Source organism: Pseudopipra pipra, chromosome 7 (genome assembly GCF_036250125.1).
Source record: "Pseudopipra pipra isolate bDixPip1 chromosome 7, bDixPip1.hap1, whole genome shotgun sequence".
NCBI classification, from domain to species: domain Eukaryota; kingdom Metazoa; phylum Chordata; class Aves; order Passeriformes; family Pipridae; genus Pseudopipra; species Pseudopipra pipra.
Genome location: NC_087555.1, coordinates 7881060 through 7895258, shown reverse-complemented (window position 1 = coordinate 7895258; position 14199 = coordinate 7881060). Strand labels below are relative to the sequence as shown.

At 40.3% G+C, this 14199-nt stretch overlaps 1 protein-coding gene across 1 annotated transcript; it reads left to right on the top strand.

The window, feature by feature from the left end:
* Positions 1-208: 208 nt before the first annotated feature.
* On the top strand, positions 209-13756 carry SLC40A1 (solute carrier family 40 member 1). Its single transcript, XM_064660441.1, has 8 exons — positions 209-398; positions 582-649; positions 4859-5018; positions 5849-5964; positions 6288-6414; positions 9522-9764; positions 11603-12262; positions 13368-13756. The coding sequence occupies exons 1-8, from the start codon at positions 359-361 to the stop codon at positions 13685-13687; spliced, it is 1734 nt and encodes a 577-aa protein (XP_064516511.1). The 5' UTR covers positions 209-358; the 3' UTR covers positions 13688-13756.
* The last annotated feature ends 443 nt before the right edge of the window (positions 13757-14199 follow it).

Sequence of the window (14199 nt, the reverse complement as noted above, 5' to 3'; positions counted from 1 at the left end):
CCCTCCCGGCCCGGCGGTGCCCGCGAGGCGCCGCTCCCGCTCCCCGGGCTCGGCGGCGGGGCCGGGGCCGCCCCCGGGAGGGGCCGGGCGGGGGCGGTGCCGCCGCCGCCGATACAAAGGGCGGTGCGCGGCCCGAGCCGAGCCCACAGCCTCGGAGCCTCCGGCCCCACAGAGCTCCGAGCCGGGCGTCGAGCGGCGCTCGGCCCCTCCGCGGCGGAGCGTCCCCGCCGCCCGCGCCGCATAAGGCCAAGGCTTTCCGACTTCAGCTACAGTGCTGGCTAAGTCGGGGAAGGCAACACGGAGAGAGCCGCGCGTCCCCCCCTCCTGTCGGCAGCGGGCAGCGGCGGATCGGGCCGGCATGGCGCGGGCAGCGGAGCCGCAGGGCCGGCGGCGCGGCGGTCAGTGCGCTCCCTCGGGTCAGGGCGCGGGGGGGCTCCGGACCGCGCCGTGTGTCCGGGGCGGCTCCGCTCCGAGCGCCGCGTCGGGTCCCCCTCACGGCAGCGAAGTGCACCCGGTGCGTGCCGAAGTGCGGTGGATGTGCCCGCATCTCCTTTAGCATCTGTTTCTTGTTTCTCGTTTAGGATCTGTGGTTGCCTATTTTACGTCTGCAAAGTTTCTTCTTTATCTTGGGCATGCACTGTCCACTTGGGTAAGTAAAATACCGGCCTGGTAGAAGTAGGGTTTTATTAATTTGTCCGTGACTTACCTGAGTTTTACTGGTAGTTTCCAAAAAATCTTCACACACATCACACAAAGACAGAGGTCTGATTACAACACCTCGCTGTTAGGTCTTCATAATCTTTATGTGACACATTGCAGTAGGTTCAGGTGTAGTGCAGAGTAGTGCAGTGCTCGCTTTCTGGAGGGCCTGGCTCTGTACCTTTTTGTACTTTTTAAATAACTACAGAACCAGTGAGACTCCTTAAAGAGGAGCAGAGAGAGAGACAGTCCATTACAGTCCATGTATGTGAAGGACTTGTATATTTACTAATGGGAAATACTCAATGTTTGCAATGGTCCCATTGCTTCTTAGCAAACCTGATGACACTGTCAGGAGATGTCTCTTTTTCTGTAAAAACGTTTGCCTTCTGAAATGCTTTCCTTCTGTGCTAAAGTAACTCATTACACCAGCTTTTACTCAGTTGAAGGATACTACAAAAATCCAAACACCACCTTAAAATATGTGTTAAAAAATAGACAGTGTGGTTCTATTCTATATAATAAAATTAAGAATTTAAGTCTCCATATAATGGCTTGATTAAAAAAAGAAGTGAAAAATTCTCCCCTAATATTCCTTGTTTTGCCTTTTAGTCCTGCATTTGGGTTCTTTTGATGTGTGCATTGAACAAATGGCTGATCTACAGTTACAACACCACCTGCCTGATTCTGGCAGCTTCTTGCTTTCACTAACCTAAAGGGTCCTATTGACGTTTCTGTTGGTGGAAGAAGAATTTGAGTGGTATCAAACACATGTTTAAACAAGTGCAGTATTTTGGCAGTTGTTAATATTACTGAAGGAGCTGAGTGCTGATGTTTCTGTTTGGTTTGCTGCTTTTTAGAGGTCAGGGTTGTTACCTGCAACAGTTTTTGTCAGTCATGCCCACGAACCCTGCTTGCTGCTCTATGACGAGTGCTTCGAAGCTTGGCAGTAGGGTTGCTCTCTGAGTACATGAGTAAAGGTGACAAAGCAGAGTTTGAGAATAATGTTGCACACCATAACAAACATTAGACTGCAAAATATCTATTCAGCTGTTTAGCAATATTAATAATGTACACCTGGTAATGGTCTGGTAGGTTTTGTGCTGAAAATCTTGATTCAAAAACCCCTGACCAAGCCTGCTGAAACAACCTGCTGAAATAACAGAAATACATCTTATTTTATATCTCCTAAACTTTGCTATTCCTGTACTCTGGAGGTTTTTGATAGTAGGAAAAATAAACAGATACCCAAATCTTTAGAACTCCAAGTAATAGATCATCTCTGTTCTAGAATGGCTCTGCCCACAATACAAAACCTGATAGAAATGGAGTTTTACTGTAACTGAGGGAGCTAATTAGGTTTCTGTGTTACTATGCCATTCCTAAATAAAAAGAAAAACCTGTAAATGATTAAACATGTCACAGCTCAACAAATGTTGAGACTTGAACAAAGTCTAGACTCTGTCAGGCTCTGGCTGAGTAAAGCATTTGAACTGTGCTTGGCCCCAGGGATGTGCTCTGCTGAGCTGGAGTCTCAGACCTTATTGTATTTAATCCATGGCTGTCAATCCCTCAGCAGTAAAGAGGGAACGGGATGGAACTGGGTTTACCTTGTTGCTGCCAGGCCTAATGCTTCCCAGAAGGTCAGTTGGTTGCAATTTCCCAGCCTTATCTGTGCCCCTCAGACATCAGGAGGCCTGTCAGTAGGTAGTAGCCTGGCTCCTGCTTAACTTGTTGGCTTCAGTTCTGAGGTGGGATTGTAAACGTTCCGTTTGAGGTGATTATAAGGATAATTATAAATAAAGAAGAGGAAGAGCTGTCTTTAAAAGGATAGTGAGGCTAAACATCTGTAGCCATTTAGAAGTTTTGAAATGCCCACATTTTGAAGTGGGATTAAGTATATATAATCAAGGATTTGCCTGATTCTGAGGACAATGTTTGCTGTTTAAGTTTCAATAGAGCCTAGTTTGAGGTTATGTACCTGCTTCAAGCCTCTGTAATTCACTAATATTGTTCTTTTATGACACTCATTGATCTTTGCTTGCTCTTTATGGCTTTTAATTCTTGAAAGAAACTCATGCTTCCAGGCTAGAACAGCTTTGGTTACCCCAAGAATTGTCTCTGTGGATTGGCCTGATCAAAATACTCTGAGTAAATGAATTGGATAAGGTTGAGCAATGTTTAAATGAACTGTATAGAAAAATCCTGGTTTCACTGGAGTCAAGGGAACCTTCCCATGAATTTCAAGTGAGATTCAGCTTTTAAATCTGACAGTAGTGTCTGGCACTGACTTTCTCATGCTTAGATTTTTTTAAAATGCCTTTTTCATCTTTTGAGAATTAGACAGCTGAAACATCTCTACATAAAGAAAAAACCCAAACTTCTGTTGTGAAATGTTCTTGTGAAAGCACATTTTTGGCTCACTTTTCTAGCTTAATAAACAGTTATACAGGCTGATCAAAACTTAGTTCATCCACCTGCATGTATTTTAAGTGAAATACTTTAAAGTACCACCTCAGATTGTATTAAGTGAATGACTGACTTGGGAAATTATATCCCTGTGGATTTATTGCTGGGATATTTTCTATATATTTCTACTAACTAACCATGGAATATAAGTGGAATATATTTACAGATGACTTTAGGTGTATCTCAACTGAAAATTGGTTTATTATATGTGTATGGGGACATAAAAGATAATCATGCTTGTAGTAGGATTTTTCATTGGATTTAGTTAAAAAACATAATACCCAGAGTTTTTCTTTGAACAGATGAAATTTCTCTTTCCACATGATTGGAGTATAATTTTTTTCTGCCTATGGTTAGGGAAAAAATATGAAGGTTTGCACATTACAATGTTAACAGAAACCTCCTTCAGGGAGCTTGAATAACATTAAAAGGCAAATGCTTTTTGTGTCTGTACTATATTGAAGACTTTAATCAAAGTGCAGTTATTTTGACTCTCCAAATAGCATGCTTTTTATGTATGTCTTGATTGCTGTGGTACGTGTTAAGTTAGATTTGGCAGGCTTAGCTTTTTAAAAGTACTTGTATTTTTACACCTCCCCCAGCCCTTAAGAATATTTGAGGTCCTTAGAAATTTGTACTATTTGCTGTATCACCCAGCAATTGTTTATTTAAGATAAGGCAGCAGAAGAAAACAGTTTTGTGTTTGGTTTGTAGAAGGCTAATGTTAAGGGGACCCTTATTAAACGACCTGTGTGCCTTAGAATAGTATGAATGATTTCTATTCATCTGCTCTGTTACTAATTACATAAAGCATTTTCTGTCGTTCATTTCTTGCAATATAATAAAGTGAGATATGACTCCCATCATGTGACAGCAGAAAAACCCCACGTATTCATTAGCAAACCTGAAAATGTTTTGAACAGTATGGAAATTACTTCACTTGCACATGTTCAGCAATTTGGGCTCCCTTTTTGTACCTGTAGCAAGTGGTATCAGAATGTGAAAATGTATTCTAAGCACTAGGTTAAACGAGCAGTAAGTTAAATAGGCTGAACTAGCAATGAGTTCACAATAGGTTAAATGAGCTCTGATGTTCTACCTCTGAGTAATATGCCAATGCTTAACATGAAAATAGCTGAAGTCCATTGACTTAGGAACCTGTAGTTAACACTTCTCCATGTCTTTCCTAAATTGTATGACTTGCTTTCACTCGACTCACTCTTGTGTTTTAAAGCAGCACTTAAGCTTTGATCGTCGAAGAGCAAACTGTTGTCTCAAAGTTATTTAAATAGTGTCAATAACCAGTAAATCTGTTGTTAATATTTGATCTGTGCTGGGGAATTTATGTAAGCTTTTTGAGGCTTGTTGGATGTGGCTGATAATAGACTTGGTCCTGTAATACTATAATAGAAAATACCTGGGATTTTTGGATGTGGTGTTGCAAGCTGTAATGATTCACTCGATTAGGACAGATGATCTTAGTGATACTGGGATAAAATCAATGGTGGCGGGATACAGTAATAAAAAAAACCCCAAAACAAAAACAACCACCCCCACTCCACCCTTGCATGCATAACAAACCTTTATTTTCATCCAGATTCTTTGTCAGGGCGTTAGTAAAACAGTGAACCTGTGTGCTTGCAGAGTGCAAACTAATGCTGCATGTGTGTGTTCTCTGTTACTCTCGCAGGGAGATCGCATGTGGCATTTTGCTGTGTCCGTGTTCCTGGTGGAACTTTATGGGAACAGCTTACTCCTGACTGCGGTCTATGGACTGGTTGTGGCGGGATCTGTTCTTCTCCTGGGGGCCCTTATTGGAGACTGGGTGGACAAGAACTCCAGGCTCAAAGGTTAGATGTCTAGAGCAGGTTGTTTGCTTAAGGATGGATCAAATTAATGTTGAAGCTGATAGAGTTAATTCCTCAAGTCACATACGAGAATGGGGCTTGCTAATTTCTTTACAAGAAGGGCGGAGTAGGGTTTGAGTGGTGATGGTTACACAAAGATACTGTCTAAGATAGGAGGAAAACAGTTTTAAGTGGTGATTATGTGTTACTCAGGCTAAACCTGTGTGGTATGGAGAGATGCCTGGAAATGCAGAAGGTAAAAGCCCACAACTTTTACAGACCAGGCTCTTTACAGTCTAACACTAACATACACTTGCATTATTTGTTGTCTTCTGTCAGGATACAAACATCTTTCACTTCAGTGCAAACACACACTGCATTTGCATAATACGTATTTAAAAAATGTATTCTCTAGCCCGTTATATAAAGAAAATGGCATCAAGTTCTTCATATGAGTTTTTACTTTCCAAAAGTTTACAAAATAGCATCCCATCCATCCATGGTAGGTTGAAGATAAGTTTTAGATGTTTGAGCTAGGCTTTTACTACTGGAAAGATAGTATCAGCATTTAAACAGACTTTGATTGAGAAAAGACCTACTTGAACTGTGAATCAAGAGCTACAAAGTTACATCAGACATTAATTTCTTTCTCTAAGACAATGGAAGATTAAAATGCAATATGAAGTAGACTTTTGCTGCTCATATTTTGGGAAGACTAGGAAAATAAAATTATTTAAGGAAACTGTGCATGTTCCTTAATTATGTCCTTCCTAAGTTTATAGTTAGCTCATTCTTATTTCATAACTGTTGTTCTCTGTTTTGATTTAAAACAGTGGCCCAGACATCCTTGATCGTACAGAATGCATCTGTCATCCTGTGTGGTATTATCCTGATGATTATCTTCTTGTTTAAGACACAACTCTTGACATTATACCATGGATGGCTTCTTGTGAGTACTTGAACTTGTTAATAAGAAATTATTTTACAAAGAACTTTGGGGAGCATGGGAGATGGATGAATTTTTATTTTTTTTCCTCTAGTCTGTTTAGACATTTCTGGGAGCTAAAACTGGCAAATGAAACTGAGCTTGTTGGGTAAACAGACATGATTGTTTTCTGCCAGGAATTGTAAAGTAGACTTGATCTTGTTTTGTGTGAATAATAATGCCAAAATGTGTGAATTCAAATGTAAAATCCTTTTCTGCTTGTGCAGGAGGTGGAGATTTTTCTTCATGAATTTTCTCATGTTGTAACTCTTTCCCCCCCTCTCTAGACGGTGTGCTATATCCTGGTTATCACAATAGCAAATATTGCCAATTTGGCCAGCACTGCCACAGCAATCACAATTCAGAGGGACTGGATTGTTGTGGTTGCAGGGGAAGACAGAAGCAAACTGGCAGGTGAAATATGTTGCCTTTTTAATACTTTACATGTCTTACTTTCCAAGCTTGGGGTTTTGTTGTTTTTTTTTTCCTAGACTGGAGTTTTACAGATATTAGTGCATCTTTGAGTTCCAGATATTATGATAAAACATCAAGTCAAGGGGCAGCCTCTATTTTGCTCTTCCTTGCTCTGACTGAGATCAGAAATTACTGTTGTGATTACAGTTCACTTAGGCATCCCTAAACTTGTTTTGTCCTCTTTTTAGACCTGTTGCAGATCTGTCAGGAAAACTAGTCTTGCTGAACAAGCCAAGTGTTGCAATACTTTATTTTTAGGTCCCTGGAATGAAACAGAAAACTCTTGCATAACTGGGCTCCTCTCATAGGGATCCAAGAGGTACATGAGAATGAAGTCCAGAACAGTTAAGTAGGTAGATCAGGATATTGCCAGTAGGTAACACTGTGCATGCAGACACACTGGAAATCTTGTATTTCTCTAGAATTAGATGTCTAACTCAGAGCTGTGAACACCTTTCTTCAGTCCTCAAAGGAAAGTAGAGCTTCCAATTCCATCTGATACTTTTAATCTTTGACCACAGACTTAATCATCTTTTTTTGCCTAGAAAATGTTTTTACTTCCCCCCACCCTTTCTTGCGTAGTAGCACTGGTACTATTAGAAGAGAGAATGAGTTCTCATTCAAATTCTACTGCACTTGGTAGTCATGACACTACTTGGATGCTGGAGTTTGGGAACCTCCCCAAGGATGCATTGAACCTGTCTCTGCTGGGGGTACTCTTGGCCCCAAGGCAAATCACACGAAGGGGTGTATGATGGATCTTTGGCTCTGCTGCTCCTCTGACTGTAACAGACAGGGAAGCAGCACTTTCACAGTGAATTTGATCAGATTATATGGGCTCCCATATAGGGACCCATATAGTCCCCATAAAGGGACTTGAGCCTTCTCAGACAGAGGAACCGATACTGAACTGCTAACACAGAACAGTGCAGCTTAACATTACCAAGACATTTATAGCTTACTAACTCTGCAACTAAAGTTAGTCTGACACAGTTGAAATAATTCCAGGCCTAGATAGCATTTCAGCTTCTGGACTCTGACTTTGTATGAAGCTGCTAAATTGCCCATAAAGTTTGGAATCCTTTTAGGGATTTGAATCCTGTATTCCAGATTTTTACTTGATGTTTATCTTCAGTGAAGGAATATTACTTACCCATCTTATCCAGGAAAGGATAATTCTTAGATGCATTGGAAGTGCCATACCTTAATTTTTTAGTATACAAATTTTCCCCTGTAGTCTTTTATTCTGACCTTGCTGTCCCTTTCTAGGTCATGCCTTTTGTAGAGCAGCAGTACAGGTGAACTTTCTTCATGCATGTGAATCACAGGTAGAAAAATAGCAGCTGTCTGTAAGAGTCTTAGTTTTAATAGTTCTCATTAACCTTTCTTCCTGTGTCAGATCTTACTCAGCAAATCATCTCCCCAGTGCCTGTCCTGCATACCACAGCTGAGATAAGGCACAGACCACACCTGCAGAGAACTGCCTGGGAGGCAGTCCTGCCTCTTCTCTGCTTCATGGTCTTGGGCACAATTGTATGACCCCATAGATTTTGTACTGAAAAATCCGGCAAGAGGTTACTCTAAATTCTCGTTCAAAAACAGCCACTGAATTAAGCACCTTAGTTCAACAGGTTTATCTAAAAGATCCCTTCCAGGCTGAATAGGGTTGGTTTGTGTTTAATCATGATTTAACTTGGAGATTTGAAGTTCCCTAACTTAAAATAATGAAGTGCCAGCATTGACTTTGCAGCAAATACTGTTGTCCATGTCTGCTCTGCTACCTTTCCTCAAAGAGGAGCCTAAGTTATGCAAGTTAGTGATAAAAAATTCCCTTGGCTTCCCCTTCTTCATTGCCATTAATTAGTTTTCCTATTCACTCTTACTTTGTACCTTTCCTGAGTGGAAATATTAGCCTTCCTCAAATACTCAAAAACCAAAGCTCAGTATTATGCAAACATCTAACTTAATTATTTAGATGAGAGTTACCTAGATTTGACTGAGAGTTACCTAGATTAACACTAAATTGACTTAGAATTCTAAATAGAATAACATAAATCTTTCTTAGAATGGCGAGGAATAATTCTCTATAGGTTCAGTAAAGCAGCTTTGTACTGATGTACAGTTTCACTTGTCCTTCAAAAGCTCTAATTTCATAGTAGAACTCTAAAATGGGCTTGAGATGTACTTCTAAGCAGCCTGAAGCCCTGATATGTGAAACCCTTGAGTGTCAAGCAACTTGTAGGAGTGGAACAATGGCACTACTAATTGGGAACTCAGAGGAGCCTGGAGGGTTTAATGGCACTGAAGTGGCTAAGATTGAGGAGAGTGAGACATCCCCTCCCAGCAAATGGAAGATGCAGTTGTTCTAAGCATGGACTGCTTGTTTTGACTGTTAACATCAAAGTGTGGAACAGAAAGGAGTGAGGACTTTGCTCAGTAAGATCTGAGAATGCCTACAACTGCCATCAACCAGTGTGACTCAGCAAGGAAAGGTAAAGCCATTTCAAAGGTCTGCTGCTATCGTGGTGGTGCTGTTGTCACCAGTTGTTAGCAGTAAGTGAGGGAGACTAAGAAATATGTGTTGCAGTATTGGGAGATAGTTTCAGCAACTACTATCTTTACAGGAAAGAATTCCACCTAATGAGATTGCTGGAATTGTGCATGCTAGGTTTGAGCGTTACAGAGAGAGACTTAGGAGTCCACAAGATCATTGCCATGATATGTAAAGGTGATCTGATCTCAGGACCAGCAGTTTTACCTGCAGAATTACACTTTCAGTGTAAACCCAGCATGCTTAACCTAGAAGACCTCATGCAGGCAAAACTGGCAGGAGTAGGGATTTGGCTTAGAAACACCTTGGTTGATGGCAGTAAACTTAAACACTTGAACACTCTGAAGGTGCCTCTGGTTTCTCCTGTTGGAACCACTTACAGTCAGAGCAAGACTACAGAGCTTGATGTTTGTGCATGTGTAATCCACTCTTATGTTAGTGAATATTTAACTGTAAGTGTTCCACAGTTATTTTATGCCATCATAATTTCTGACAGATATGAATGCCACAATAAGAAGAATTGATCAGTTGACCAACATCTTGGCTCCAATGGCGGTTGGTCAGATAATGACGTTTGGCTCCCCGATGATTGGCTGTGGATTCATTTCTGGCTGGAACCTGATGTCGATGTGTGTGGAATATCTGCTGCTCTGGAAGGTTTATCAGAAAACCCCTACTCTGGCTCTCAAATCTGCCAAAGTTGAAGAATCAGAACTGAAACAGCTGAATGTAACAAAAGGTACTGAAAACACAGAAGTAACTGTTCAAATTTACAGTATATTAATTGTATCAGTCAAATGAAGTGTTGACTTCTCTACAGACACTGTTTTGAGGCTATATAGCTTTCTACTCAGAGATTGGAGGTTTCAGGTTTTGGACATAAATACCAGAGACTCTAATATAAGTAACAATACTTAGTGCAGCTGTTGGAGGAATTCCATAAAATACAGCCAAAGAATGATCTCTCTCCTCTTATTTAACCCTTTAGAGTAGGTCTGCCCTCTAACTTAGGGCTGATTGTAAGGAATGCTCCTGTTCATCTGTACCATAGCTAATAATCTGGACAAAGCCCTTGGCTCTGTAGTTTCCAAGGGGAAAAACAGCCTCTGTAAGACTATTTCTTGCTAACTCATTTCTACTTGTACATAGTACTAACATGCTTTCAGGAGGTTGTAGAATAGGTGGTCTAGCCTGGCAGGCTTGAATGCTGTGCTGCATGAAATGGTGGAGGAATAAAAAAATCTACTTTGACCTTGAATTTTGCTTTCTTGGCCAAGCAGAACTAATGAGGCTTACAGTGTAGATGGCTATGACTATGGCTATTCCTATAAGCAGCCTTAAAATTGGTATTAACATTACTTCAGGTAGACTGAATATCAGCAATAAAAATTGTTTCAGAAGCACGAATTATTTCTATGAATTATTTGAAGTGTTAGATACTGGAATACCAAACATAAGTGTTTTCTCATTTTTTAAGGTAGCAGTATGTGAATGCTACTGAAAGCTCATCTCATGGGCTCCAAAAACCAATAGGTTGCAATTTTTGGGGTTTTTTTTAAGAAATATGAAGAATTCCTGCTTTTTGTTTAAATGGTAGCTAGCAATTTTTGCTCAATATAAGGTGAGATAGGAAGCTGCTATTAAAAGTACTGAAGAGACATATCTTGCCAGCTATCAGATCCATTGTGGTAATGGCTGGTCTAGTAAGCTCTTGGACTAGGCTGATGGCAGTCCAGGGTAGGGGAACAAAATAGAGTGTAGAAGGCTCCAGGGCTTTGGAACTGACTCTTAATGACTTCTGAAAAACGAAGCATTTAGCAAATGTCAATATGTAGGAAACACCTCTTAATCTTTGCTATTGCAGTATCTGATTTTAGTAGGAGACTTGTATTTTTAAAAATTTCAAGAATACTTCATTTCTCACTATATGTGGAGTTAGTTTTAAGCTTAACAGTGTAAAAACAGTGTAAAAACCCAGACATTTGTAGGGTTTCTATCCATATTACTAAATGTAAATACTGCTATGGGGGGTTTGGATTATTTTTTTTTGGTGCCTTTTTCCTATATTACAGTGAAAATAAAATTGTAGAAAAGCCTGGTTTGAAGGGTTTTTTTAAGTCAAACTTTGAAAACTTTCGCCTCTGGATAGGCTTCAGCCTTAGTTCTTCTACCATGACATGAGATATTGACAGGTGTTTAAGTATTCCCTTCTTTCTGCAATTAGTGTATTGAAGCATACAAAGCTATGTTAAAATGTCAACTAACATTAGCTTTTGTTAAATAATTTCTTTATGAAAATGGAGCATTCAGTCGCAAGTCTAGAAGCTGGCAGTGCTTTCTTCTATCACAGTTCAATTAAATAAGCAGGAGTTTAAGTTGATAGGGATAAATTTTACTTGATCTTGCCCTGCAGGTGGGATTTTTAGGACACTTTTAAAATTATTTAGGTAATTCAGAGAGAGCTTGGTCGTGGTGTTTAACTGATGCACTTCTGCAGAAGTGAACTTGCTGTCTGTCGGTTTACACTGCGCACTTTCCAGGCAGGAGTGTATCTGACAGCTGCCTTTCTGTTCACAGAGAGTGACATGAAACCTGCTGAAGGAGTGCAGTTAATTGTTGAGAAAGATGTAACTGGCTTTGAGCCCCCACAGGAGAAGGAAGTCGGCTGCGCCGCCCGCATTGCTGAACCCTTCATAACGTTCCGCGACGGATGGGTCGCGTACTACAACCAGCCGGTGTTTCTCGCAGGCATGGGTCTTGCATTTCTGTACATGACTGTTCTGGGCTTTGATTGTATCACTACAGGCTATGCATACACTCAGGGGCTGAGTGGCTCCGTGCTAAGCCTCCTCATGGGTGCCTCGGCAGTCACTGGAATCATGGGAACAGTAGCTTTCACTTGGCTTCGTCGCAAGTGTGGCCTCATCCGCACAGGCCTCATTTCTGGAGCTGCTCAGTTTGCTTGTCTGATCTTATGTGTCATCTCTGTATTTATGCCTGGAAGTCCTATGGATTTGACTGTTTCCCCATTTGCTGACATCAGTGCCAGGCTGTTTGAAAATGAGCCATTACCTACTATAGCATCTCCAGAACCTGAAATGATTTTGGCAACTGGAATGCCCAACTTGTTAAACGGGTCTACTACTCCTGCTAACAGCGACCCAGAGACGAGTCCTGAGCCCGTGCCTTTGATCTCTGTCAGTCTCCTGTTTGCAGGAGTCATTGCTGCTAGAGTTGGTGAGTATTATGTCTCTATTAAAATTTTGTTTATTAACTGCTTTTCATTTTAAAGACTGCAGTGCCTGTCAACTAAATGCAAATTTTAATTTAGAATTTAGGCTATAGTTGAAGTGTTGTATCACGTTTCTAAGGCTAATTGATTATACTTCACGTAAAAATGATCACCGGGGCAAAGAATGAAGTACTAATTTCTTGTACATTGTATGTCACTAATGGGAAAAAGTTACCACATTTGGAGATTAATGCAACTGGTTCTTTGGAATGCTCATCTCAATGATATTCTATCACAACCAAATGAAACTGTTACTAGGAAACAGAACTAAACACATCTGCTGTCAAAACCTTCAAACTCTGCAGTTTACTAAATTAATCAATTTACTAAATTGTCTAATCTCAGAGTTTAGAATAGCAACTTGATTCAGACAGCTTAATTTTTAGAGGAATTGCTGGTTAGTGTAGTATTAGTATTAGTCAACAGCAGAAGCAGTCAAATGCATGAATGTAATGAACAGTAACTGTCATTTGTAGAATCTTTGTACTTAATTTCTGCAGGTTTTGCTGAATTGAGGAGGAATAAAATACTTGATTCACGTGTCTTAGGTTTGTTTTCAAGATAAACTTTTAAAGCTGAATCATTAATGGACTAAAACAGTATGGAAGTTAGTGTCAACTGAGACCATTTTAGATTATGTATTCTGCATAGTTTAAACATGTTTAATTCTTTTGCAGACATCTTTTGCAAAACTCAGTGGTTGTAGCTAGCATGAATACACAGTAAATAGCTGTAAACCAGCTATTTAAACAAGGAAAAGATGAGCGAAATTTTAACTTCATAGACATGTTGAAGCAAGATATGACAGGCAAGTTAATGTGTCAAGCAGTATGTATTATTTCAGGAAATATTAGTAAAAGGAAAGTAAATTGCTCTTGGCTGTGAGTGTGAAATCAATTCTAGTCATACAAGAGGATATCCTATCCTGTGCATTTTTGGCAGAAATTAGTGTTTGAAGGAGGAATTGTATTGTGCCAGTGATGATGGCTTACTATGAGAATCCCAGTTGCATGGATAACTTTTTTTTTTTTTTTTTTCTCCTCTCCATAGGCCTTTGGTCCTTTGATTTGACTGTCACACAGTTACTCCAGGAAAATGTGGTAGAATCTGAAAGAGGCATCATAAATGGTGTCCAAAACTCCATGAATTATCTTCTTGATTTGCTGCACTTCATCATGGTCATCTTGGCTCCAAACCCTGAAGCTTTTGGCTTATTGGTGCTTATTTCTGTGTCTTTTGTTGCAATGGGCCACATAATGTACTTCAGATTTGCCCAAAAAACCTTGGGAAAACAACTGTTTGTTTGTCGCACTCCTGATCCCAAAACAGCCCCTGACAGTTCACCACCTGGTAATACATCTACTGTCTGAAAGGATCCACTTCACTTACTAACTTTGCTGCACAAATATCATGGTTAAGCATGTATACTCCCTTTTTATGACCCTGTCTGAGGTGTTTCTCTAGAGTTGAATGCATAACTTAGCTGTCTGGGGAAGCTGTCCCAAGAGAGAAAATTTGTATTACAGCAACTCTGTACAAAGGCTTCACTTTTGGCAGAGGACAGCCCAGTTGGATCTTGACAGCTGTTGTATCAAAGGATCCCCAGCAGTCATATGTCTAGTGTTTGATCTCAAAAATAATGTTGAAGTTGTGTTGCTGACCCCCACAGTGATACTGTTCGGTGGCTATAACTGCTCAGTTCACTCATAAATTCTGAACAGTTCTTGTGTTCTCTGAGTAAAATGAGGGGGTTTTTTAGTTGCTTCATAATAACTCATTATACAGTATTTGGGGTTTTTTTTGGAGTTTTTCTCCAATATTCCCATACCATGAATGGTTCTGCTCCCCTACCTTCTTTAAATTAGTATAAATGTCCTTTATA